Here is a 25,199-nt window from a genome sequence, read left to right as displayed (position 1 = left end):
TTAGTTTGATAATGTTCTTTAATATTTTTGTATTTTCAGGGGATTGTATGGTACTAAATTATATTTCTGCAATAGTTATGATCCATTTATTACCTATTCGCCACTTTTTCAGCGTAGACCTAAAAATGAAATTTCCAACTTAAACTCTCATAATTCTTGAATGCTTTGGAGTACAGACTTAAATGTGTTCTCTTTTTAAAGAAGACACTTGGCAGATTATTGCTGAAGTGAAAAAAAGTGAAACTAAAAAGTTATAGAAGTTTAAGTCTATTATGAAAAATGCATAAAAATACTTTTTAAATTTGATACGAAATGTATATATTTTCAAAAACGTTTTATTCCAAATTTGAGCTTAATATCTCAAAAAATTTATTTCAGGACCATTTAACCTTCATAAAGTATGTCCATGATTTTTTTGTGCGTTCACATACAAGTGCCAAAACCTTTACCAAGTTTTGGACCATTACGATGAAAAAATGGATATTCAAAAAAAGGATTCAAATTTTTTACACTTTTTTTTTTAATAGAAAAAGTTTTCCATTCTAGTTAAACATGGTCACATTTATTATAATTCTATACATCTCATAAATAATCTTTTTCTATTTTATAAGTCTCAGACTCAAACTACACTTTTATCATATGAGTCATAAAACATGGAGTCCACCATAAACAAGCAATGTGCGGTGTAAACAAAAGTAGATTTGCTGGAATAATAAGTGGTACATTAATTCAGGTACCTTCAAGCACTTGACTGTTTAGGAGCACTTCAGTTCATCAAAATAACTCCTGTAATGAGGAAAACACTGTCGATTTGTGCGTGATCCAGGAGTGTGTGTGTTTCTTTCACAATCCTAATAATAAGAAGAGAGGAAAAAACATCTATTTGACCAGCCAGGACGGGTCTTTTCTGATGCTTTCATTTTCCGGGCCTAAAATAGCCACTCCACATGTCTGCTGGCCGAGACCTAGATACCTGTAAAAAAATATATATATATATGTTAAAAATAGGTAAATATGATATTATACAAATAGAAATATCACACTAGCACTCAAGCATAAATATAATTTTTTATTAATTTAATTTATTATTTCAAATTAGCCAAGTTTAGTGTTTTTCCCTTGTTTTTTAAATATATATATTTTCCACGTATTTTGATGGGTCATAAAAACAAACATCCCCCTTGACATCACTTTTGGACACTACTGTACATTAATGTCTCATTACCTGCCAGCAACATCAATTAGATTTTTGTCGGTCACAGCGAACAGTCTCTCTCTGTATCTTTGCTTCATTTCATCAGTAATGCCGTTTAAAAAACGCCCCAAACCTGCAGCACAAATACAAGGTCCTTGTGAACCAGAAAACAAATATCCAAAAACACCAACTCAAACAGCAAACACAAAAACATTCCTACACATCTGAACATTCACACAAAATATCCACAGATTCAAGAATGCAAATTAAATCCAGCTACAGCAAAATTACACAGAAAGAGACTAAAACATCATTCAGCATCAAAAGAAACTCATCAGATCATTCAGTATGTGCTCTAAACGACTGACCCTTATCTGAGGGAGCAACAGGTGCATCAACGGCAGAGAAAACTGAGAGCTTGGCCTCATCGATATCCTGCTGGGTAAACCTTCCCTCTCGTGCCCACTCTACTCCGCCACGGAAAGCCGACAACGTCTGGGTGGAGTTTGGATCTCTGAGAGATTGCCATGATAACCAGATAAAAAAACCATGAATCAACTTGGTGCGCACGCACACACACACACACACACACACACACACACACACACACACACACGCAAGTATATATAAAGCATACACACTAAACAAAACATTGTGTCAGATCTAATGAAATCCATCATACATACCTATAGGAATAAAATGAGAACAGGCCGCCTCCTCCCATTCTGGCCCCGCCTCCATAAGCCCCGCCCTTTTCTCGGATCTCTCCATGGAGGAACTTGGCAGTCATCATCCTTCCTAAAATACACAGACTGAGAGACAGACAAATGGCAAACTGTAAATGAGAGCATGATCCAGGGCTCGAGACTAACGGCGTCCTATCGTCCTGGGGACGATAGAAAATGTGTTTAGGACGAACAGAAATATTCTCCAGGACGCCTACAGGCAAAAGACATTTTTGTATGTGTGTTCATTTATTACTAGCCTATTAGGGTAACTTACTTAGAAAATGCCTAAATTAACCGACCAAGCGCTGATTACAACTGAGCGCGTCTTCTCATGCTGTTACTATAGTTACTATCACTGGCCGGCTACTCACCCAGAGACTTGTTTCGTGGTACATCTCACATGGCTTATTTTCACAGACAAAAACGAGACGATAACTAAATAAAACTAGTTTTGAATGACAAAAACCATGACGAAAATCTATTGACATTTTCGTCAACGAATAAAAACTAGACAAAAATGTTAGATAGTGACGATTTGGGAAGCGATCCAGTCAGAACTGATGTCCTGCGTTTGTGGTCGATGCGCACATTTGTACTGTAACGTGCTGATCTACCCAGCGGCACACGGGCTGACATGCGCTGCATGTCTCATAAAACGTTAAAATACTTAAACGTCTGGGAGAATGAATAGAGCAGACATATAGATCTGAATGAGAGTGACGAAGCAAAAAAAGAGCTATATTCGGTACGGTTTTCTGTGCGCACACACCCGACCCGAAGCATGCAGCCATGCACAGAGACACCTATACAGCGCGCGAGTACTGAACTGAGCTCTCTTTCGTGTCTGAATGGACACACAAATATGTCTAAATGTCCGTTTTGGAGAGTATTCACGTACACTATGTTGGTTATGTCTTAAACAGTTTTGAGTGTATCGGATGTGCATCAGTGCAATTGGATCCGCATGTCATTGGACACGATCCAATGTCTTAAAGTGACAGTGGGTAATAAACCTAATGCGGTCTGTGTCCTTAATATTTATCAAGCAACAAAAGAAAAAGATAAAAGCATTCACTGCTCGTTAATAGCTTTAATAATGATTCATTATATTTAATTCATACAAATAAATATGTCTGCTGCTTGAAAGAATAAAGAATGATGATATTTTTGAGATATATGTAGTCACCAGTATTTATTTGTTATTTTTTAATCCAACCAACTCAAAAACGTTTTGAGCTGTATGTATTTGTATCTTATTTTTATGTAAAAAAAAAAAAAAAAAGAAAAAAAAAATGTGTTCTGCATGAATACAAAAAAGCATTTAACTCCTGTTATTTTTTATTAAATCTGTTGTTTACCTGTTTACAGATAACTACTTTGAATGGAGCTAAATAAATATAATAATATATATCATAAACATTTTAATGGTGTTTTTATTATGTAACTAACAACTAGATGATAATAACAAAGTACAGAAACAACATGTTTATTTTGGGACGGTTGACATTCACTTTAGGACGGTTCAAATCGTTTTTCAGGACGGTTCCAGGACGGAGGTGAAAAAAGTTAGTCTGGAGCCCTGGCATGATCAATCAAAATAAAACTGTAATAGTGATTTGACAGTCTAATTATAAAATTATAAAATCACAAATGCTGCAATTTAATTAAATCTATATATACACTGTGTACACTTGTAATGAGAAGCACTTATGAATGGCTATGTTTTTTTTTCCTAAATAAAAGCTTGATGGATTATCATTTGAAAATAAACAAATGTAGACAGCCATAAATACTAATATTGTAATATTAATTTTTTTATAATAATAATAATAATAATTATTATTATTATTATTATTAATATATTTTATTTTACAGTGAAAAATAATATTAGTATTATTTATTTTGTTTACTATTTTTATTAATAATAAAAATCACAATAAAAAAAAATCACTATTATTAGAATTATAATAATAGTAATTATTATTATTATTATTATATTCATATTGCTATTTAAAAGCACAACATTTTTGACCCTACCAAACATGGAGCATTTAAAAAAAAAAAAAAAAAAAAAAAAAAAAAATCGCAAATTTTATCAGACAAAAAAAAATTGAGATGAGATTTTCCCCCAAAATCGTGCAGTCCTGAGTGAGCATAATGACCATCTTTTTACAGAAGTGCATGAGAGTGTTTGTTGTACCTGGCGTAATCGGCGTGTGTGAACGGGACCGTGCGCACACACTCACTGACAAAGTTCACGGTAAACGGGAGCTGGAAGTACGTCTTCATCTGACAGGGTTTAAAATGAGGCTCCTGGTAGGATGAAGGGAGATCAGTGAGAATGCAACCGATGAATGACATATCAGTGTTGCTGTAATGTTGTACAAATGCACTTACTGAGATGAGTTTACGACTCACAGCTGATCCAGCAGTAGGGTCTAATGCTCTCTATAAAGGGATAAACCAATCAAAACGTTTTGTGAATGACTTGTTCTTTTGAGTCATAATCCTCTTTGATCCAGTTTTGTGGGGGAAAAAACCCTCTTATTTATTAAAATGCTCATCCCTCTGTCTTTGCAATGTACAAGATTTCAAGGATAGCTAAAACCCTTCACCTTTAACTCGTTCACTGGGTGTTTAAAGCACTATTCTCTATAAAGCTGCTATAGAAAAATATCTCATTTTAAAAATTTTGGGATTATCCAAAGTGTACATTTATCAGTCCACATATTCCCTGGGAATTGAACCCACAACCTTGATGTTACTAGCGCTACACTCTACTATATTACATTTACATCTATGCATATGGCAGACGCTTTTACCTTAAGCGACTTGCATTTAAAGCACATTTTTATCAGTTCATGAATTTCCTAGGATTTGAACCCATGACCATTGCTACTGCCATGCTCCATCATTTGAGCAACAGGAATATAAAGCTTATTTAATTGTGAAAACCTGTGCTTCTCACCTCCACAATGGTTGGTCTGACAGGTTTGCGCTCCTTTCTGTTGGCTGCTATATTCCCTATAAACCTCTCTACTTCCACACCTGCATCGGACATTTTCTGGGGTGTGGCGTTCACAGCACACCTGAAATGATGACATTATAATCACATTTAAATTCAAATTTGTAAATCAGTCAATTGTATAATTAATGATTTTACCACAGTAAATGCCCTAAAATACCCCCTAAATTGGTAAAATCACTGTTATACAAAATGGCTTATTGCATTAGCTTAATGCTACATATATTGTCAAGTACTGTGGTTGATGTTTACCTCATGTTCTCAGGGTTAAAAAGGTGTCTCTTTATCCGGGGAAGTTTCCTCAAAACTGAAGTCAGATCAGTCATCTCAGCGATTCTTTTCATAAACTTAACCTAAAATTAAAACATCATATATTTATGAAACAATTCATTCTTCTTGAATCCCTCAAAGGCTGGAGAACAACATCAGGATGTCTCATCACCACCCACCTGGTCCATCCCGCTGAAGGTCTCCTGCAGGTCTGCTGTGGGCGTGAGGGATCGAGCCGCCCGTGTCATCGCGTACATGTGACCAGAGTACGAGATGCCATTGGACAGCTCTTGAGCTGACATCATGACAAGCACACGCAGACGCTCCTCGTCATCAAAACGAGGGCTGGACATGTGCAGAGCAAATTCAGTTTAAAATAAGTATACTTGCACAGAGATTTAAAGATAGATTTTTCTGTCTCTATAAACAAGACTAACCAGTTAAATATGTCACTCCACAGCTGAAGCATGTCTGGTAGATTCCGTTCCAGACAGGAAGACGACAGGATAATACCCTAAAAAACACAGATAAAGACATGAGCATTGATTGCACACTCACTCCAACGCAAGTTCAAATATCAGCAAAAAGAAAATATCCAGAAAAATGTGGTTTCAAACCTTCAAGCTTCTGGTTACCAGTTCTGAGCTTTTAGCTCTACCTCAATGTACTTACAAACAAAAGAGTAGGGCTGAACGATATTCTGTTTTAACATTGACATCGCGATGTGCGCATGAGCGATAGTCACGCTGAAGGGTAGTAGCACCCATGGTGTATTAAGAGAACGGTAGCACCAGGGTAACACACAGTAAACACCAGTTTGTTGTATGGCTTGTTGCTGGGGTGACATGCACGTTCCGTGTGCCTGCACAGTGATTGGTTCACTGTGCCGCTGCTCACCGCTCACAGCCAACATTCACTGGCAATCCTATAGCTAAAAATGGGCAACGAAGAGGATCCGCCGCAAAAAAATTATGATTTCGTACCAAAAGGAAAGTCAAAATAAGCTATTTGGGACTATTTCGGCTACAAAAAGGAGGATGTTGACCAAAAAGAGGTACTTTTCCTGGAGTGTTATAAAGTAGTGGCCACAAAACAAGGAAACACCACCAATTTGTCTGATCACTTAAAACGGCACCACAAAGCTTTTTTATTTAAAAATGTGTTCTGCTTTTGTGTGTACAGAAATATGTTCTAATTTTGGAATAAAATATTAAGTGACCATTTTGTCACTTGTAATGAAGTTTGCTTATTAGTGAAAACTAGACATGTTAAAATTAATTAGTGAAATGATTAATATCATGGAATGGTAATTATTGACTTTAGCCTGGATTGATGGCTCGCAATATCGCAATATGTATCATTGGGAAAAGAAATAGCAATGCAATTTTTTTCCAATATCGTGCAGCCCTACAAAAGAGCATCATATTTATATAAATTCACACATGATAGATGAGGAAGAAAGAGTGATACCTGCTCGTACAGATCAAGATCATCAGTGTCTGGAATGATCTGTGGAGATACAGACATGCCTCCAGTCTTCAGCTCCATACGCTGGGCCTGCTGACGATAATTCAGCTCCCCACTGCCTAACCTGAGATTACATCATCAATACATTAGTTATTTACTTACACTACTAACCAAGTAGTTCGGGGTCAGCAAGATTTGTTGTTCTTTTTTTAAAGAAACGATTACTTTTATTGTGCAAGGATGCACATGAACTGATCAAAAGTGACAATAAAGACATTTCTAATGTTACAAAAGATTTCTATTCCAAATAAATGCTGTTCTTTTGAACATTCTATTCTTAAAAAAAATCCTGCATTTTTTTTAATCACACATTTTTCAACTGATAATAATAAGAAATGTTGTTTTTTAGCAGCAAATCAGCATATTTTAATGATTTCTGAAGGATCACGTGACACTGAAGACTATTAAAGTATATTTCAAACAGAAAATAGTTACTTTAAATTGTAATAAGATTTCACAATATTACTGTTGTTAATGCATTATTGCATTACATCAAATAAATACAGCCTTGGTGTGCATAAGACTCTTCTTTCAGTAACATAAAAAATATATATATATCTTATTGACCCCAAACTTTTGATCTTTATATATAGCATATTTTCACACAGACTGGTCTGATTGAATGTTGGATACTGTACACTCTATATTACAGTATGTATCAGTGATGAAGCAGCAAAAGGGTTTCATACTTGGTAATGACGCTGCAGAACAGAGGAACGTAGATCTTGAGGTCTTCAGGGAGGGAGTTGAGGTTGCACATGGCTCTGAAATAAACCATGCCATTGGTGGGCTGCTCACAGTACTGAACAGGTACGCCACCTACAGACACAGAAAGAGATAGTAAATGTAGTAAATACAGTAAATGGCTTTTGCATCTATAATTTCAACTTTGAATGTGCTTGTTACATGTATGTGCATTTTACCTGCGCTCTCCAGCTGTACAGATGTGTAGGGAATGATGGGCTCAATGTCGGACACCTTTAATGCAGGTAGACAGGAAGCGTCTTGAGTTGTGCTCTGAGCAGCTAACAGCTGCAAACCTGAAACAACAACAAGGTTTGATCTCTGCAACAGAATGAGACTAACAATTCTCGTCCTTCCTGGTCTCGCGAGTGTACCTTTCTCATAGATGTCCTTGCGGTCTGCGTCGCTGAGGATCTGTATCTTCTGCTGTAGTTTCTGTTCCTCAGCTTCAGCCTGTTTCTCCAAGAATCTCTCATCAGGACTCATGGAAAGGGTCAATTGATGAGTGTTATTCTGAAACACACAAAAAAAGAGACACATTTTTGAAGCAAGTTAATGCAACAAACATGCATGAAAAAAAAATGCAATGTTTTTCTATTATGACCATAATCATTTTACATTTAGTTTTATTTGTATTTTCTATTTGTATACCTATAGTATTAAAGTTTTATGGTTTCAATATATTAAGTTATTTTAGATTTTTTATATTGTAGGGCTGCTGAAGTTCATTTGTTAATTGATATCATTTAAACAAGCTTAAATTTCTCTAGAAAACCTCTTGTTATTGCTATCTAGCACATTTTGTCATGCTTAATAAATGCAGGTTTTAAAGTTGAAAAATTCTGTACCGTATTTTCCGCACTATAAGGCGCACCGGATTATAAGGCGCACCTTCAATGAATGGCCTATTTTAGAACTGTTTTCATATATAGGGCGCACCGGATTATAAGGCGCAGAGAATAGAAGATACTGCAGTCAAACGTTTGACTGGGTTTGCGTTATGCAGTGGTCACCAACCTTTTCAAGCCTAAGATCACATCCAAAGTCCAAATGTAAACCAAGATCTACCACTTGCAAAAAAATATGAAAAAACAAGTGGCTGAGCTGTAAAACCTTGTTTATACTCGACGCGAAGGTAATAAAAAACTAATATCCGTCTGCTCGGGCAGATTCTGCTCAAAGTCGTGCATCTTCGGATGCGGAGGCGCGCGCGCGGCAAAATGACGTCATTGTGACAGCGCGCGCGCCTCCGCATCCGAAGATGCACGACTTTGAGCAGAATCTGCCCGAGCAGACGGATATTAGTACATCTCATCACACCGGCACCCAGTTTGCGCGTCTAAATCAGTTGTATGGTCTGGTGTTCAGTCTAAAACAAAACAGTTGCGTCAAGTATAAATGCCTCGTCTGTTTGGGGAGGTGCGCGCGCAGTCAGCGGAGGCTCGCGCTCCGGTGCCAGGCGAAAGTATAAACAAAAGGTTTAAGTCAGCGGTTGTTTTACAGACATTAATATAAGGCGCCAGATCCAAATATAAGGCGCTCCGCATTATTTTTTTGAAAAAATTAAAGGCTTTTAAGTGCGCCTTATAGTGCGGAAAATACGGTATTCAAAAGCTAATATTTATTTTTTCATTTTAAGTTAGTTTTAGAGTAATGAAAATGAATTTTAGTTTGGTTTCAGTTATTCCAATTATGTTAGCATTTAATCTTTGATACAGCTGTTTTAATTTCATTTTAGTTTTCATTAACAAAAACAACACTGCTGCTTAAGCACACTATTAGCATTATGCACAAAGCAACATTCACTGCATCATCAATGGAGCAGAATAATCAGTCCGACTGACTGATTAAAAGAAAGAATATTACCTTAAAGTAGTGCTGGACTTTGTCCTGAAGGTAGCGAGGGTTCTCCTTCAAACACTGCCGGAATCTGGACACACTCTCACTGATCTTCAACAGCTGCACCGGATCGCCATCATGATTCCAGCAGGATGCAATATACTGACAGACAGAGACAGAGGGTTTTGCCATTCAAGTTTTTGAAAGAAAAAAAACTCTCAAATAGAAAAATATAGTAAAATCTCCAAAAAAAACCAACAAAACTTCTTCAATTTTTCAAACTAGTAAACATTAATTAATTTATATATATAAAAAAATTATCTAAAGGTAAATGTACACTATGTAACTTTTTTTGTTTAAAATTAACCAAATTTAAATAATGAGTCAATCCATCATCCATCCTTCTTCCAAAATGTGTTTTTATAAATTGTCATATGTAGCTCTCTAACAGAGTTCTAAAGCATTGTCTATTGTGAAGTGTCATTTCATTTTAGTTGTTGTAGCGCTGTCTTTGTGCAAGGAAGTACCGTGTCTATTAACGGGTAGAGCTACAGTAACGTCTTCAGCTAGTCAGTTTGAGATACTTTCCATCTAAACTGGTTATGTCTCTTAAGTCTAGTGAATGTTTCAACTTATTTCAGTTAGCTGCTTAGGCAACAAGATAGTTCTCCCAAAAATGAAAATTGTCATAATTTACTCTTCCTATCTTAATTTGTGTTTCAAAGATTAACCAAAGTCTTATGGGTTTTGAATGACATGAACAAGACAAGAGTAACTGATGCCAGAATAAATTTTGTTTTGGTGCACTGTGCCTTTAAGAACAACAGCAGTTGTCAGAGTCATTTTGTGTTTTGACATGTTAACAAATGTCGCTTAAGCAGAAAATATTCTTGTCCTTTTCTATAACATTCAATAAAAGTAGCACAAAAAATATATACATCTACACGTGTGTGTGTGTGTGTGTGTGTGTGTGTGTGTGTGTGTGTGTGTGTGTGTGTGTGTGTGTGAGAGAGAGAGTTTACTCACTGAAGTGAGAGCTAGGCCGAAGCTGGTGGACTGATGTTTCATCTGAATCTCAATTTTATGCAGCAGAGCTTCAACCCGCTCCTCTTCAAAACCAGTTCTGAAACAGCAATATAATTACATTTATTCATTTAGCAGGTGCTTTTCTCCAAAGTGAACATCACAAACAAATTCAGATTCTCTCAAAGACAAAACTGAGTGAATGTTCAGCAAAAGCTTGATTTCATTTAAAACTCTTTATTGAAGTAAGGCAATAAAACAGTCATCCAATCTATACTCACGCAATGATGTCATCGATGGTTTGGGCAATGATGTGTTTGACCGCCTCAGCGTCGGCCTCCGCTATGCCTTGAAGACCGATGGTGAAAGACGCTTGTCTAGTACTGCCGTCAAACCTGCAGGAATCACACATTTATAAAGCTCCACTCTCACTCATCAGAGAGAGGAAGTGATTTTGAAGTCTTGTCAAACAACGTACCCCACTGAAGAGGAGAAGTCTGAACCGATACTGGGCTCGATCAGGGCTTTGTAGAAGGGAGAGTTTGGACCAGAGATCATCAGAGAGGAGAGGAGGCTCAGAGTGAACGCCTCAAACGTGTCTGTGATGCTGGAACACACGTAGACATGAGGATAGAGAGGTAAACTACAAGTTTAAAAAATGAAATGACGAGTGTTGTCAAAAGTCTCGGAACTGCTACTTTGCTCACTTTCAATACCCATTCATAATTTGAATAAAAGTTTTATTTTTCATAATGCTAAGTACAAACTGCAAAGTTTTGGGAGTGATGACCATTTTAAAATGCAGGACTGAATCTGAATTTTAGGATGTTTGACGTTGTGATAATAACCATGGCAATGGACGGGACATTAAGTCTTGCTGTCTAATTTCAATAGACCTGACACTTGTTCTGTTACCTTTATTGTGATTCTCTGTTTTCATTTTATTACTCATTTTTCATTGTGACAACACTAGAAATGAAAAGAAAAAGAAACTGAATATTTGTCCACTCACTCTCCCAGCAGATAGCTCATGCAGAGTGTGTTTTGTTTCATGGGGTCAGGAACCAGTGCGTCAGGCCCGCAAGTCACATGATCCGCTCTCTGAGCAAAAACATTGAACAATCAACAAACCGCACAAACTTGAATTGAATGAGTTCATTTTACAGGTCCTTCTCATGTGTATTGTGTAACGCACAGGTTTGTCCCAGAGCATTTGGGGAGGAACTGCAGTGTTGGGTTCTGTTCTCTCAAATTTAGACAGAGCCTCTTCCTCTATCTGCTGTAGGTGCTGCTCCAACGGTAAGTCCCCGTATGTGAAGAACCTGCAATAAACACGCAGAACAGGCATTGAGTATTGTCTGCTTTTTTGCACACATTCATTTAGTGAGTCCTAGTGTTTAACGTGTGTACCGCGCATTGCTGGGGTGGTAGTGTGTAGCGTGGAAGTGTCTGAGCTGTTCCCAGGTCAGGTCAGGGATGGCCAGCGGTTCCCCTCCGGACACAACAGAGTATGTGTGATCCGGCAGGAGTTTATTCTGCAGGTGCTGAGCGTACAGACGCTCATTATCTGACTACACACACAACATACACAAGAGTAACAGAAACATTTGTTAGTCTAAAATAATCATAACATCATACGAAACTCAAATAAATGTAAATGTGACATCCAGCAGTAACATTTTAACGCTTATGCTATTTGTAATTATGGGCAGATATATTCAGTATATGGATGTGTGCATTATGAAGCTTATTATGCATATTTAAGGATGCAATGATGACATCTACTGGCATATGCAGATATTTATAATTGACAAATCTAATCATTTACTCACCATTAAGTTGTTCCAAACCTGTATGAATATATTTTGTTCTGCTGAACACAAAAGAAGATATTTTGAAGAATGTCGGAAACCAAACTACTTTTTTTTTCCTACTATGGAAGTCAATGGGGTCCATCAACAGTTTGGTTACTGACACTCTTCAAAATCTCTTCTTTTGTGTTCAGCAGAAGAAAGAAACTCATACAGGTTTGGAGCAACTTGAGGGTGAGTAAATGATGACAGAATTTTCGTTTTAAGGTGAACCTTCCCTTTAAGGAAAATATAACATTGGCCGCTACCTACACTACCATTCAAAAGTTTGGGGTTGGTACATTTATTTATGTTTTTGAAATAAGTCTCTTATGTTCATTTTATGCTCAAACTACATTTATTCAATCAAAAATACAGTAAAGACAGCAATATTGTGAAACATTATTACAATAAAAAAAAACTATTTTCAATTTAATATATTTAAAAAACAAATAATTTATTCCTGATGCAAAGCTGAATTTTCAGCATCATTACTACAGTCTTCAGTGTCACATGATCCTTCAGAAATCATTCTAATATGCCGATTTGCTGCTCAAGAAACATTTCCTATTATTATCACTGTTGGAAACAGTTGTGCTGCTTCATATTTTTGGGAAAACCATGATCATTTTTTTTTTTTTTTTTTGGATTCTCTGATGAAAAGAAAGTTCAAAAGAACAGTATTTATTTGAAATAGAAATCCTATAAAATTATTTTACTGTCACTGTAATGAATACCGTAAAAAAAAGAAAAAAGTACTGACCCCAAACTTTTGAAAGGTAGTGTATGAGGTCACGGATCTATAATCCATGCATCTCTATAGATATTACTTCTATATATTACTGATATATATATATATTTTTAAATCAGAAGAGCACTTACAAACACTCCCTTCATCTCGTTGAACACCACACCCTTGAACACCACACGGCTCGTGGGGTCTGTGGGGGTCTCGTGCTCCAGCCTCCAGCCCTCCTGCCTGAAAACAAATAAACATAAAATCCCTTTCAAAACCAATTGATGTGCCATTAATTACATTATCTGAGTTATGGCCTTTACCAGAAGTCCAATTCTCTGAGACAAGGGAAAAAAACAGCATCCAGATAGACCGACAGAAGGTTCTGGAAGTCTTTGGCATTCTGAGTTGAGAACGGATACATAGTGTAATCACTCGCTGGGGAGAGAGATTGATATAATCAGACATAATCAAATCACACAATACACTCAACTTAAACACAAACACGCATCGGGAAGTACCTGTGAAGGCGTTCATAAAGGTGGAGAGAGAGCGATTGAGCATCTTAAAGAAGGGGTCTCTACATGGGAAGCGCTGAGAGCCACACAGAACCGTGTGCTCCAGAATGTGAGGAACACCGGTGCTGTCCATCGGTGTGGTGCGAAACTGCACACTACAATAACACACATGCAGAGGAATATCATCTGGCCATTTAATGGGGTTCAAATGAAAATCCTCAGATGTTTCAAAGCATTTCAGTCTCCATCAGACGCAGACAGACTGTACCTGAAGAGGTTGTTGGAATCGTCTCGGGCTGCGTGAAGATACTGAGCTCCTGTTGCATCATGGGAGAGTTTAACGGCCGTCAGAAACAAATCCGGCACAGCAGTAACCTAAAAAAAACACAATCGATGTTAGCACAAGGTCACCTTGACACCCATACAAGAAGTCCATCAATGCTGTGACAGTCAGGAGGACGATCACTGATGATATTTTTAATTCCTCCCAGTCTGACAGTTGTAGCATAATAGCGAATACAAATATAATAATCCCTATAAAATCTACTGTATCATATTTGATACATTGAATTTCTAAGGCCTCTAAATTATCAGCATGATTAAAACTTTGCTGATTAACCTCTTGTCCAAAATCTACTACATGCCTTCTGGCATATTATTGATAGTTTATAAAACATCCACCTGTGGGACACTGACATTTTTAATGTTTTATAAAATAAGATGAACTTTTATATTGTTAGTAATATTTCCAAGATGAACACTTACTGGACTGAAGCAACTTAGATTTGCTTGATTACCCAAACATAATTTTTTAGAAAAATAATGTTAATATGCATCAATTACAATCCATCAGGCTTTTTTGTGTGTACATCTTCAATCATCAATGTATTGAATTGCATTATGTTTTAAAGGGATAGTTCACCCAAAAATGAAAATTCTGTCATCATTTACTCACCCTCAAGTTGTTTCAAACCTGTATGAATTTCTTTTTTCTACTATGGAAGTCGTTGGGGTCCATCAACTGTTTGGTTACAGACATTTTTCAAAATATCTTCTTTTGTGTTCAGCAGAAAAAAGAAATTCATACAGGTCTGAAACAACTTGAGGGTGAGTAAATGATGACAGAATTTTCATTTTTGGGTGAACTATCCCTTTAATACTACACAGCATTTAAATATCATCTTACTAAGGCATTATTGAAACTGATTATTTGAACTGAAATGACAACTAATATTTATATGCATTATAATAGTCTGCAGCTACACTGTATAAAGAATCTCATTGATTTACATTACAAGCTATCAGAATTTCATCTAACTTTTCTGGCCATATAAACAACACATTTAAAAATTTCTCTTTCATATTATGTCTAAATGGTTCCGTAAAAAGTAGAAGATTTTTCTGACTATTATATCATATGTGAGGCTTTACTAAACTAAAGCAAAGCACTAGAGATGTGCATTACAGCGATTGTAGTTTTAATGTCCACAATGCAATGGATCTTGGTTGAATCTGGTCTTAGTTTTTAGAAGCTGTCAGAATGAGAAGGTTTAAGAAAGCCGTGCTTCACTGTATGTGATGAAACAGAAACAATACAAGCACATGTATTTTCATGATTTGTTGACTCTCTTTTGTACCTCTTGAACGGTGAATCCGTGGATCTTCTGTCCCACTGTGTACTGCAGTGCTCTCTCTACAGCAGAGCTGCCTCTGGTCCTCCATGAACCCTGCAAACTACAAACCACTCATTCATCAGACTAATCAGCATGACTGAGCTTTTCTCAGTGGCTTACATCATACACGTCAAAGTCATACCTATAAACATGATGACAGTTAATAACAATGACCTGAAATGATAAATTAATGACAATTAAAATATGAATAACGGCCTAAATCAGATCACGCGGATGTCTGAAACCGAAGGACAGAAGTTTAACGTTAATTTAACCGAGACGTGTAGCATTTACTCACCTCAAATTTTTGAGTTTCGTAATGATTGTCTTACTTTTACGAAACATTTTAGATGCTTAAATCCACTGTCTCTAATAACTACGGTGATTATGAGTTAAGTTAAAAGTCAAAACGCATTATATGTGAGTTCCTAGATTCATGTTTCCGTTACGATTAAAGCTCTGTCCTTCCATGTCCCATGGCATGCTGTACACGGCGCATGCGCACTAGACGCGACCTTTAACGGCTACAACACGAAGAGCCACTGCTGCTGCAAAATAAAAGTATGGGCAATAATAAAATATTTAAACATATATATATATAAATATAAATATAATTTTGAGCCTTTAAAATGCAGTTTATATAACTTTTAAGGTAAAGGAGATGGAATGCATGATTGGTGGTTTTTAAATATTTTACAAGTTGACCATTTAACACTTCCTAAAATGACCAGCAGATGTCAGTAGAAACAAGAAAACAGGGGTCACGCTGTTTAAACACAGGGGTCAAATACTTAGAAAAGGAGGGAGCTTCAAAATAATCCTTTTGGGCATATAGGGAGTTAACCATTAGGGTTAAATATTTGAAAGTTTAACTGATATGGTTGTTGCTAGAGGTAATTTTCCATACAAAGAATGTAACTAGAGCTAAACGATTCTGGATAAATTGAGATGCACGATTTATTGCTGTTTTTTCTTCAAAATAGTTTAATAATTTTAATAATAATTTTAATAATAAGTTTAATAATAATTTATTCTGACAATGTTAATTGCTGCAGTCTATTTAAAAAATATTTAATTAATTTGAATTATTATTATTATTTTCTAAATCGGTTTAAATGAAAGTGTTTAATGTCGCCATGATGTAATTGATACAATCTTTATTTGAAGGAGATTTACTTGTGAGTGTGTGAGTGTATCCTACACACATCTTTATTACATAGCCTATTGGAAGATTAAGCACATTTAACCTGTAATGCATATATTATTTAATTACTGCAGATTTGTACTGAATTTAGCGTTTTCTGCAAATAAATAAATTAGAATCTGCGCTTGTCATCTTATAACAACGTGCATAGCCTATTATATATGGAAGACAAAGTACGTGTATAATTTAAGTATTGCAGATTTGTTTTGAATGAATGTTTTCTGCATATTAATAAAATTGAATATGTTTATGTTATAAAACAATATTTTGTTTACTTTTCAGAACTAAAATGTTATTAAACTACAGAACTAAAGTCCCAATTAAGTCAGAATTTGAACGTTTCTTTCCCAGTGTTTTTGTGTGAGTGGGTTTGTAGCGCATCTGTTTTAAGTTCATGTAGAGCAACAAGTCTGTAAAAGACTCCCATGAACTTGCAGTACTGAACATTTATTGTAACATTGAACAAAGTGCATCATATTTTGTAGCACACAATGTTCCAGAAGAGTCTTTGTTTACTGTTTCCAGTCCTGTGGATCTTTATTGTTGTCTCTGATACAGGATCCCTCTTTTATCCAGGTCCACGCCTGTAAGAAGGATAATCTAATGTGCAATGTTTTGCAGATTGTATAATAAAAGAAACTACAAAACAGAGCTTTATAAAAAATCATTTATTATTGTTGTAGTATAAAATGTATTTACAAAGACAGAATAAAAATGTTACACTATATTGTTGCTACATACATATATATCTGCTTTTAACAAAGAAAACAACAATAAAAGGCAAACAAAAAGTACCATTTTCATAATAAAAACAAAAGCATCACATCAGGCCCACTAGGCAGAGATATTTGAAAGGTTACAAATGTCATGTTAATGATCATGGTACAGGAAATTGTAGAAATTTTGAACTCAAATTGTTCAAATAGCATGAACCACACGTAAAATGTTTGTTAAATTGTTTAGCTCATAACCCTTCAAAATCTTAATATGCACAAAGTATTTTTGAAGGAGTAGTTCACTTTAAAATGAAAATTAGCCCATGATTTACTCCTATGTGTGTATGACTCTCTTCTTTCAGACGAATACAATCAGAGTTATATTAACAAACACCCTGAAGCTTCCGAGCTTTATAATGGCAGTGGATTGCAACCATCAGATTGAAGCTTAAAAAAAGTGCATCCATCCATCATAAAATAACTTCACACGGCTCCGGTGGGTTAATAAAGGCCTTCTCAAGCAAAACGATGCATGTAAGAAAAATATTCGTATTTAAAACTTTATAATGTAAAATAACTAGCTTCCGGCCAAACTAACAAACGGATCCGACTTAGAGCGCAACTTATGCAAGTAATGCGATGTACTGCTGATATTTACGCTACGCCATGACACACTACGCTTCTTCTGACGTCACAAGCTGCGCAAGTTGCGCTTTTCACTATGGCCGGAAGCTATTTATATTTATATAAATATAAATATTTATATATATATTTACTTTATAAAGTTTTAAATATAAAGATTTTTCTTACACAAACTCATCGTTTTCTGTGTGGAGTTCTTTTATGATGGATGGATGCACTTTTTTGAGCTTCAATTGGATGGTTGCAATCCACTGCCATTATAAAGCTCCGAAACGTCAGGGTGTTTATTAATATAACTCCGAATGTATTCGTCTGAAAGAAGAAAGTCATATACACCTAGGATGGCTTAAGGGTGAGTAAATCATGGGCAAATTTTAATTTTAAAGTGACCTACTTTAAGGAATAATATTGGAGTGTATATTAAATTCCCCTGAAGATATTATGAATTCCAGTTAGACATGAACAGCTATACTAATATGAACAGATCATATTATCATTCCCTGTGAGTGAACACCCTTGTCTCTGTAACAACTGCAGGGCTTTAAACATCTGGACAACACATGTTAGAGCTCCATCTGAGGAGCTCCGCCAACATCAAGTCAATCTGTGCTCAGTAACCAGAAAATGCCAGTGAAAGTTCCTGATGCTTCTTTTAAAACCACAACATTACAGCATACTACACAGTGGCAAATCCAGTTCTTCTCTCTAGGTAACAAACATTCAATAACACAATTCAGACGTTCTAGTCTTTATGACACAAAATGTAAATTCTTAGTCCTTAGCAATTCTGTTGCTTTGGTGGTTAAAAAGGTTTTATTACCAGTAATATCAGCACAATTAATGAACCTGTAACTGCTGTCATTTGCAAACTATAGACGATAGACTTAATAAACAGCAATAAACACTTTTATTCATCTCAAATATGTATTCTTCTCAACTACATGGACACATAGCTGCTCTGGATAAAAACATGTCAGCTCCACAATAAAGCAGAGAGTTTTCAGTGTTAATGCAAAGTGTTACTTAACTTTTAAAAGTTATACTAAATAAAGTTGATCATATATATATATATATATATATATATATATACTATAGTATGTATATATACATACTGTAACGCATTTGGTGCAGTTTCTTTCTTTTTTTTTAAATATAATTTTTAGTTTTTGTGGTGTGAATAATTTTTAGTGCAGAATGGAAAAGCAGGCAGAATTTACTATGGTAAAATGGCGCATGTTCTGTGTGGACCAAGATTTAATTTTTTATAAAGCAGCGTGAAATGAATATACTGCAATTTGCAAAGCCTGCAAATATATGGATACTTGTATTCAGCACCAGACTTTCAGCATTGTCAATGCATTCATAGCTAAGCTATAACTTGAATCAACAAGCCAAATTGTCACCAGCATGGGAACAAAATCTAGTTCCCTTTTGCTGAAAGCATATAATTGGCAAGAAGGTGCAACACTGACACTCAATGAATACATAGAAAACCAGTTGTGCTGGTCTGGTCTTTGAGATTCTTACACACAAATTCTGTTCACTATTGTGCTGTACCAGTGTGTCTGTCCCTTACTCCTCTCGTTCAGATGTGTCGCTTCATGTGAAGAGCCAGATGATCAGAACGAGAGAAACACCTGAAAGAAGATAATGATTACATATAGCTCAAAATCTGTGTTTGAAACACTGTCCGATCACACACACACTCGCGGTCACCTGTCGCAGTGGCTGCATTTGAAGGGTTTCGCTCCAGTGTGTTTTCTGAAGTGCCTTGTCAGTTCATCACTTCGAGCGAAGCACCACTCGCAGCCGTCCCACGAACACCTGTACGGCTTCTCACCTGCAGGGGGCGAGCAAACACACGACAATACTCACTATTTCTATTTCAACATAACATCACACATAGGCTAATTCAGGGACTCACAAAATGGTGTCCATGAGTTGACGAAACGCTAATAATTACTTGGTTCATAAAAATGTAAAAATATAATTTAAAAAGTAAAACACACAAAAAATATGAAACAGTATATTGTTAACCTGCATGTCATGTGACGCGATGGAATAAATATACAAGTGGTATATTTACAGTAAGCAGTCCTATACATTTTGTCATTATCTTTGTTTCTAATTATGGTGTTGTTCTAGGCAGCTCAGCCCACACTGAAATCTCATTGGGCCGTAGTACCGATCCTCATGTATATTAACTCTTTCCCCGCCATTGATGGAAATTTCTGTCATTTGTGAGAAAACGCTTCCCGCTATTGACAGAATTTTCGGTGTTTTCACTGTTATACGCTAGGGGGGCGCTATAACACATCTTCTGAAAGAGTACTGAATCTCCTGATCAAAACAAATGCGAAGCTGATGCAGAAACAAGCGATCTCATATGTAATCATTTGCATATGTAAAATAACGCAATCATCAACATTCAACAGTATATATATCAAAACTACCCAATGTTATCAAATGAAATGTTGACCCAGGAAGAGCTATAGGACTATATACTGTAGGCATTAGGGGTGTTGATAGACTCGATTTACTCCTATGTTTTGATCATCGTTCTGAATCCGATCTGAACGTAGTCTTTGACAAAAAAGAATGTATGAAGCTAGAATAAAATGGATGTTCAGATATTCAGACAACAAAATATTCTGGGAGACATGAACATTTTAAGAAAATGATCAAAAACGCTGGTGGTGGCTTGCAACTTAACTAAAAAGAACGAAAGAAAGAAAGAAAGAAAGAAAGAAAGAAAGAAAGAAAGAAAGAAAGAAAGAAAGAAAGAGTTAATTATCAAATAGAGATGAGGAGAGATTAGTTGTGGAAGTTATTATGACAAATCCATCAAGTTTCATAAGAAAAACTATAAAAAGGTGTCTGGAGAAGCATCACTGAAGTCATGAAAATTCGAAGTATGTGTTCTTTATAGAGCTATAGTCGTTATTTTAGTTCTTCACACTAATAAAAAAATGGGTCTTTTAGGAACTGTTCAGTGAAAGATTCTTTGGGGAATGAAAAATTGTTCTTCATTTGTTTTGCATTGTTGCGAAAAAACGCCTTTTGGAACTGTTATTTTTGAAGATGTATTAAACATTGTTGTGGTGTCACTGATTCTTTGAGGGTTTTATTTTCAGGCTTTTGTCAATTTGTGTATTTAGAGGACATCTGAAAACCAACAAAGGATAGAAAGAAAAGCACATACTTAACCACAAGCCCACGTCTACATGGTGTTCTTTGATCTGGGTTTCTTTATGATCTTTATTAGTTTTTAGGGAAGTGAGTCAATTTTGCAAACATTCTTTGAGATTGCATTCAAGATGAACAGTGTGGAAACAGTGTTGTAATCTGTGTTTCCTAGAATGTATGACAGCATCATTAAGAATGAGCATTCTAAGAATGTAGGGAGTCACCAAACCACATTCACACACACTCTTCAATCACTCTTCAAGAGGAGGAGGTCACAGAGCTCTGCGTACTAAATATTAAAAAAATTAACATTATGCAATGGCAGCACCTGTTATCATTTTGTGAAGTTTTAACCCTGTAAAACCTGACATATGAAAACAGTAAACTGTTCGAACCATCCGACAAAATATTACAAACTTTCGCATGTGTGTTTTTTGTTGCGTATCATACTTGAAACATCAGGCTTTTAAGACTAAAATAGCATATATAGTGGGAATATGAAGCTCATACTTGAGAAAGAACTACATTTGAGGTCCAAATTGAACATAAATATGCAATTTGGTGCAGTTGCTGATATTTATATGGCCAAAAAGTAAGATTAAATTAGCTTGTAATGTAAAACAATGAGATATCTATAACAGTATAGCAGATTACCAACATAAACTGCACATAAATATCTCTATATATTTTAGCATTAAAGCTCTGTAGTTGTAGTCTGTTTTATTGTGGGGCAAAACATGATGTAATGCAATACAATGATGATAAAGAGATGTACAAATAAATGTTCCTCAAAAACCTAATGTATATTTGATACTCATATTTTAACATGATTTTCCTAGGAAATTATGTATGATTAATCTAGTATACCTAGGTTGCTTCAGTCCAGTCCAGTTAATAAGTGTTAATATTAAAACATATTAATAACAAAATAAAAGTTTAAAAAAAAATTGTTTTATAAAAAATCATTAAAGATTTGATTTCACAGAGGGTGTGACCTGATGGTGGACATTTTTCAAATTATACTAAAAGGCCTTTTTATTTGTCAAAAGAAAGTATAAACTATCAATCAGATGACAGAAGACGTAGCAGTTTGTGTGCAACAGGATTTTCAGCAAAGTTGTGATCTGAAATTTATTTCAAAAAGCATTTCAAAAATGCTTTGTATGGCAGATTTACCGGAGTGACATTCAGCACGATCCAAATGAGAGAAGTTTTGTTTCCCAAAGCTGAGAAAATTGTTGTGGCAACAGTAAGTCAAAATACAGGTAGGATTATAGACCCTCACATAGAAACTGCTTACCGGTGTGTGTCCGTTGATGTGCTTTCAGGTGAGAGCTCTTGGTGTACACCTTCCTGCAACCGTTGAAGTAACATCGATGAGCTCTCTTTCGTCCTTCGGATAACCCCTCACCTTTGACCTCTTCCCCTCTCGCCTCCTCTGCCTCTTCTTTAACCTCCATAAGAGCGAGGGAGGGCGAGGAGGGTGGTGTCGGGGGGGTGTGTGTGGTGACATGCTGCTGACCCAGTGGTTGTGTGAGAACATCAGGAGAGGCAATGATCTTCTCACAGCTGTTGACTGACGAATGGGAAGCCGTAGACATCCCGTCCTGACTGGGGCCGGAATCTTCTGGAGGGGACGAGCTCGCTTCAGTCCCACAGCACCGCAGAAACTGGCTCCACAGATTGTCACACTCACACACTGATCTCAGATCAGCTGCAGAGACATAGGGCTCGTTCTGCAGATAGCGCTCAAGCTCAAGACAAGTCTGTAAGAGAGAAACGGGCAATCAGTGACGCAAACACCAACCAGAAAACATGCACTATATGCATGTAATAATAGCATTACAAACGGTGAACATTCTGTATGAAAAATTCTAAAACGAAACGGAAAATTCTAAAATGAAATTTTTTCACCTTCATGCCATCAAAACCTGTATGACTTCTGTGGAACACTAAATGTGAGGTTTAGCAGAATTTCAGAGGTGCTCTTTTACTAAGAGAGTAAGCTCTAAAAATTACAAAGTTACCATAAGTAGCCCATACTCAAGTATCAGTCAATAATGTATTCAATTTCTGTTTATTCCTCACGTGATACTTTTTGGTAATTTTCTGAGTGTTTTGGAGAAGATTGCCTCTGAGATTCAGCAAAACTGAATATCTGGTCTGTAATTACATGAGCATGAGTAAATGATGACAGGGTTTTTATTTTTTGCATGCCAAAATGTAAAACATTACAGACTGTATGTAAACTACATTTAAAAAAATAAACCAACCTTGAGAAATCTTCACTAGAGTAAAAAGTATGACAACTAGCCTCTTATGTGTGTAATTTTATATCAAAGTTATGTACAGATCAACAGTTTGGGGTCAGTAAGATTTCATTTAAAAAAAAAATAAAAAAAATTGATTGAAAATTAAATTGATCAAAAGTGGTAGTAAAGACATTTATAATACAAAAAAGAAAATCCATTACAAATAAATGCTGTTCTTTTTACCTTTACATTCATCAAGGTATTTTAAAATTAAAATGTTTCTAGATTTCCACAAAAATATGAAGCAGCACAACTGTTTTCAACATTGATAGTAATAAGAAATGTTTCTTGAGCAGCAAATCAGCATATTAGAATGATTTCTGAAGGATCATGTGACTCTGAAGACTGTAGTAATAATGCTGAAAATTCTTTGCCATCAGAGGAATAAGTCACATTTTAATATGTATTAAAATAGAACTGTTAATGTAATCATATTTCATGATACTACTGGGGTTTTTTTTTTCTGATTAAATAAATGCAGCCATAATAAGAGCATAAGAGACTAATTCCAAAAAACATTAAACCCCTAACTTTTGAACGGTATGTGCGTATATAGAGCACAAACAATCACTCTCATCTTTCAAAATATACTAATATTGTAGAACGAGAAAATGTTATTTTATACTGGTAAAAAGAAAAGTCATTCGGTTTGACTGCTAAATTAAAATCACTTATCAAAACGTCGGATAGATAGCTTAATTATTTATTATTTTAATTTAGTTGCACGTGTCATGTCATCCATTTCAGTGGTGAAATGTGTTGCTTTTTATCCACTTTAAAACTAAACGTAAAATATAAGCGTAGGAAATGTTATATACAAATAAATCCGATATTATATCGCTTCTTTGCTTTTATTACTCCTATCTTTGATCAAAGTATTCGCTAAATAAAACAGGTTGTTTAAACTTTACAGTACCTGTTGCCAGTACTCCTCCAAAGATGGCAGTGCGGACAGGTATCCCGTGTCAAGGACACCCTGCAGCTCCTGGAAAATACTGCACATGGGAATAACATCCATATCCCTCCCACGCGCAGATCTGTCAAACCCAGCTGGGAATCCTGGAAAAGCCGCTTTCCCGCCGTGTCTTCATGCGCGGAGGGAAGGCAACAGCTTGTTTCTCTTCAGCGGACGCTCGGATGCACAGAAGCGCTGCAAACTTTGCAGAGTAGCAAACATTCCCGTTTCAAAACAAGCGAAACACGTTGAGCGCCGTCACCAGCGGTGAGCGGACCAATCAGAGGCTTCTGCTAGTGCCTCGCCCACCATTTCGACTCCACCCACTGGGTGTGTCATTGGTTATCGGTGAGTCTCTCTGGGTGATGATTGGTGCGTTGTAGTTGGCGCTATTTCTGGGGAGGTATATAAACATACCCTTTTCATTTGAGGAAGTATTACTTGTGGTAGGCATTTCTACACTTGCTTTCATATTTAAACTGGTGCAACTTTTTTTTTATTGTTAACCAAATTGAATTAGAGCTATCTTTCTGCTAAAGCATTTTCCTGATACGTATACTAAGGTTGAAGGAAGAGGTTTTGGAGGGCTGACACTTAAAAAAATGATGCAAAAGCATTATTAAAATATTGTGTAAGTTGTGTAAGGACATGGTCTCCATTTGAAATGAATCTGATATACATTTTGTTTTCTGTTTAATTCAATGATTAATTTTCTTTAATAACTTCACAACCAGGTATAATTGCAATCAGAATTACCTTTTATTTCTTGAAAGAATTACCCCCAAAACTTTGTTTTGGCTGTTGGCCTTTTGGTCTCATCCCATGCTGCACCATCAAACAGTCCATTTGATTCAAACATGTTTTTGTAGCATTAGCATTGCCTAATTGGACTGAACCATTGGTAATTTTGTATGGGGGAGGGGGGAAAATTGTTTACCAGATATTCCCCCTCCCCCATACAAAATTACCAATGGTTCAGTCCAATTAGGCAATGCTAATGCTACAAAAACATGTTTGTTTGATGGTGCAGCATGGGATGAGACCAAAAGGCCAACA

General features: G+C 36.0%; 3 protein-coding genes across 3 annotated transcripts in view; all 3 read right to left on the bottom strand.

Moving 5' to 3' along the window:
• Window positions 1–25,199, bottom strand: part of LOC309501214 (G-protein-signaling modulator 2-like) — a 159,780-nt gene that overhangs the window by 19,368 nt on the left and 115,213 nt on the right. The gene's annotated exons all lie outside the window — the stretch shown is intronic.
• On the bottom strand, window positions 497–15,636 carry pitrm1 (pitrilysin metallopeptidase 1). Its single transcript, XM_082172987.1, has 27 exons — window positions 15,427–15,636; window positions 15,093–15,189; window positions 13,724–13,830; window positions 13,459–13,610; window positions 13,261–13,375; window positions 13,084–13,180; window positions 11,762–11,922; window positions 11,547–11,673; window positions 11,364–11,452; window positions 10,830–10,958; window positions 10,633–10,746; window positions 10,355–10,451; window positions 9,356–9,490; window positions 7,864–8,002; window positions 7,669–7,785; window positions 7,435–7,564; window positions 6,689–6,809; window positions 5,656–5,732; window positions 5,398–5,563; window positions 5,201–5,301; window positions 4,892–5,012; window positions 4,321–4,371; window positions 4,124–4,236; window positions 1,882–2,007; window positions 1,564–1,709; window positions 1,226–1,328; window positions 497–973 (listed from the first exon to the last, which is right to left on the bottom strand). Exons 1-27 carry the CDS (start codon window positions 15,471–15,473, stop codon window positions 880–882), a joined length of 3,072 nt encoding a protein of 1,023 aa, XP_082029113.1. The 5' UTR covers window positions 15,474–15,636; the 3' UTR covers window positions 497–879.
• On the bottom strand, window positions 16,992–24,362 carry klf6b (Kruppel like factor 6b). Its single transcript, XM_082171874.1, has 4 exons — window positions 24,105–24,362; window positions 22,177–22,642; window positions 19,407–19,530; window positions 16,992–19,327 (listed from the first exon to the last, which is right to left on the bottom strand). The coding sequence occupies exons 1-4, from the start codon at window positions 24,204–24,206 to the stop codon at window positions 19,276–19,278; spliced, it is 744 nt and encodes a 247-aa protein (XP_082028000.1). The 5' UTR covers window positions 24,207–24,362; the 3' UTR covers window positions 16,992–19,275.

The sequence above is a fragment of the Leuciscus leuciscus genome (assembly GCF_965113295.1).
Source record: "Leuciscus leuciscus genome assembly, chromosome: 6".
Classification (NCBI taxonomy): domain Eukaryota; kingdom Metazoa; phylum Chordata; class Actinopteri; order Cypriniformes; family Leuciscidae; genus Leuciscus; species Leuciscus leuciscus.
This window is presented reverse-complemented; position numbering and strand designations above follow the sequence as displayed.

Bases quoted from the DNA above. Each gene is read 5' to 3' on its own strand.
- klf6b (XM_082171874.1), bottom strand. From the start codon at position 24,206: ATGGATGTTATTCCCATGTGCAGTATTTTCCAGGAGCTGCAGGGTGTC. The intron at 19,531-22,176 runs GTAAGCAGTTTC...CGCCCCCTGCAG, and splicing joins ACATCAACGGACACACACCG to GTGAGAAGCCGTACAGGTGT. The intron at 19,328-19,406 runs GTGACCGCGAGT...ATCTTCTTTCAG, and splicing joins AAATGCAGCCACTGCGACAG to GTGTTTCTCTCGTTCTGATC.
- pitrm1 (XM_082172987.1), bottom strand. From the start codon at position 15,473: ATGTTTCGTAAAAGTAAGACAATCATTACGAAACTCAAAAATTTGAG. The intron at 7,565-7,668 runs GTAAAATGCACA...CTGTGTCTGTAG, and splicing joins TGTACAGCTGGAGAGCGCAG to GTGGCGTACCTGTTCAGTAC. The intron at 5,302-5,397 runs GTGGGTGGTGAT...TTTTAATTTTAG, and splicing joins CCTTCAGCGGGATGGACCAG to GTTAAGTTTATGAAAAGAAT.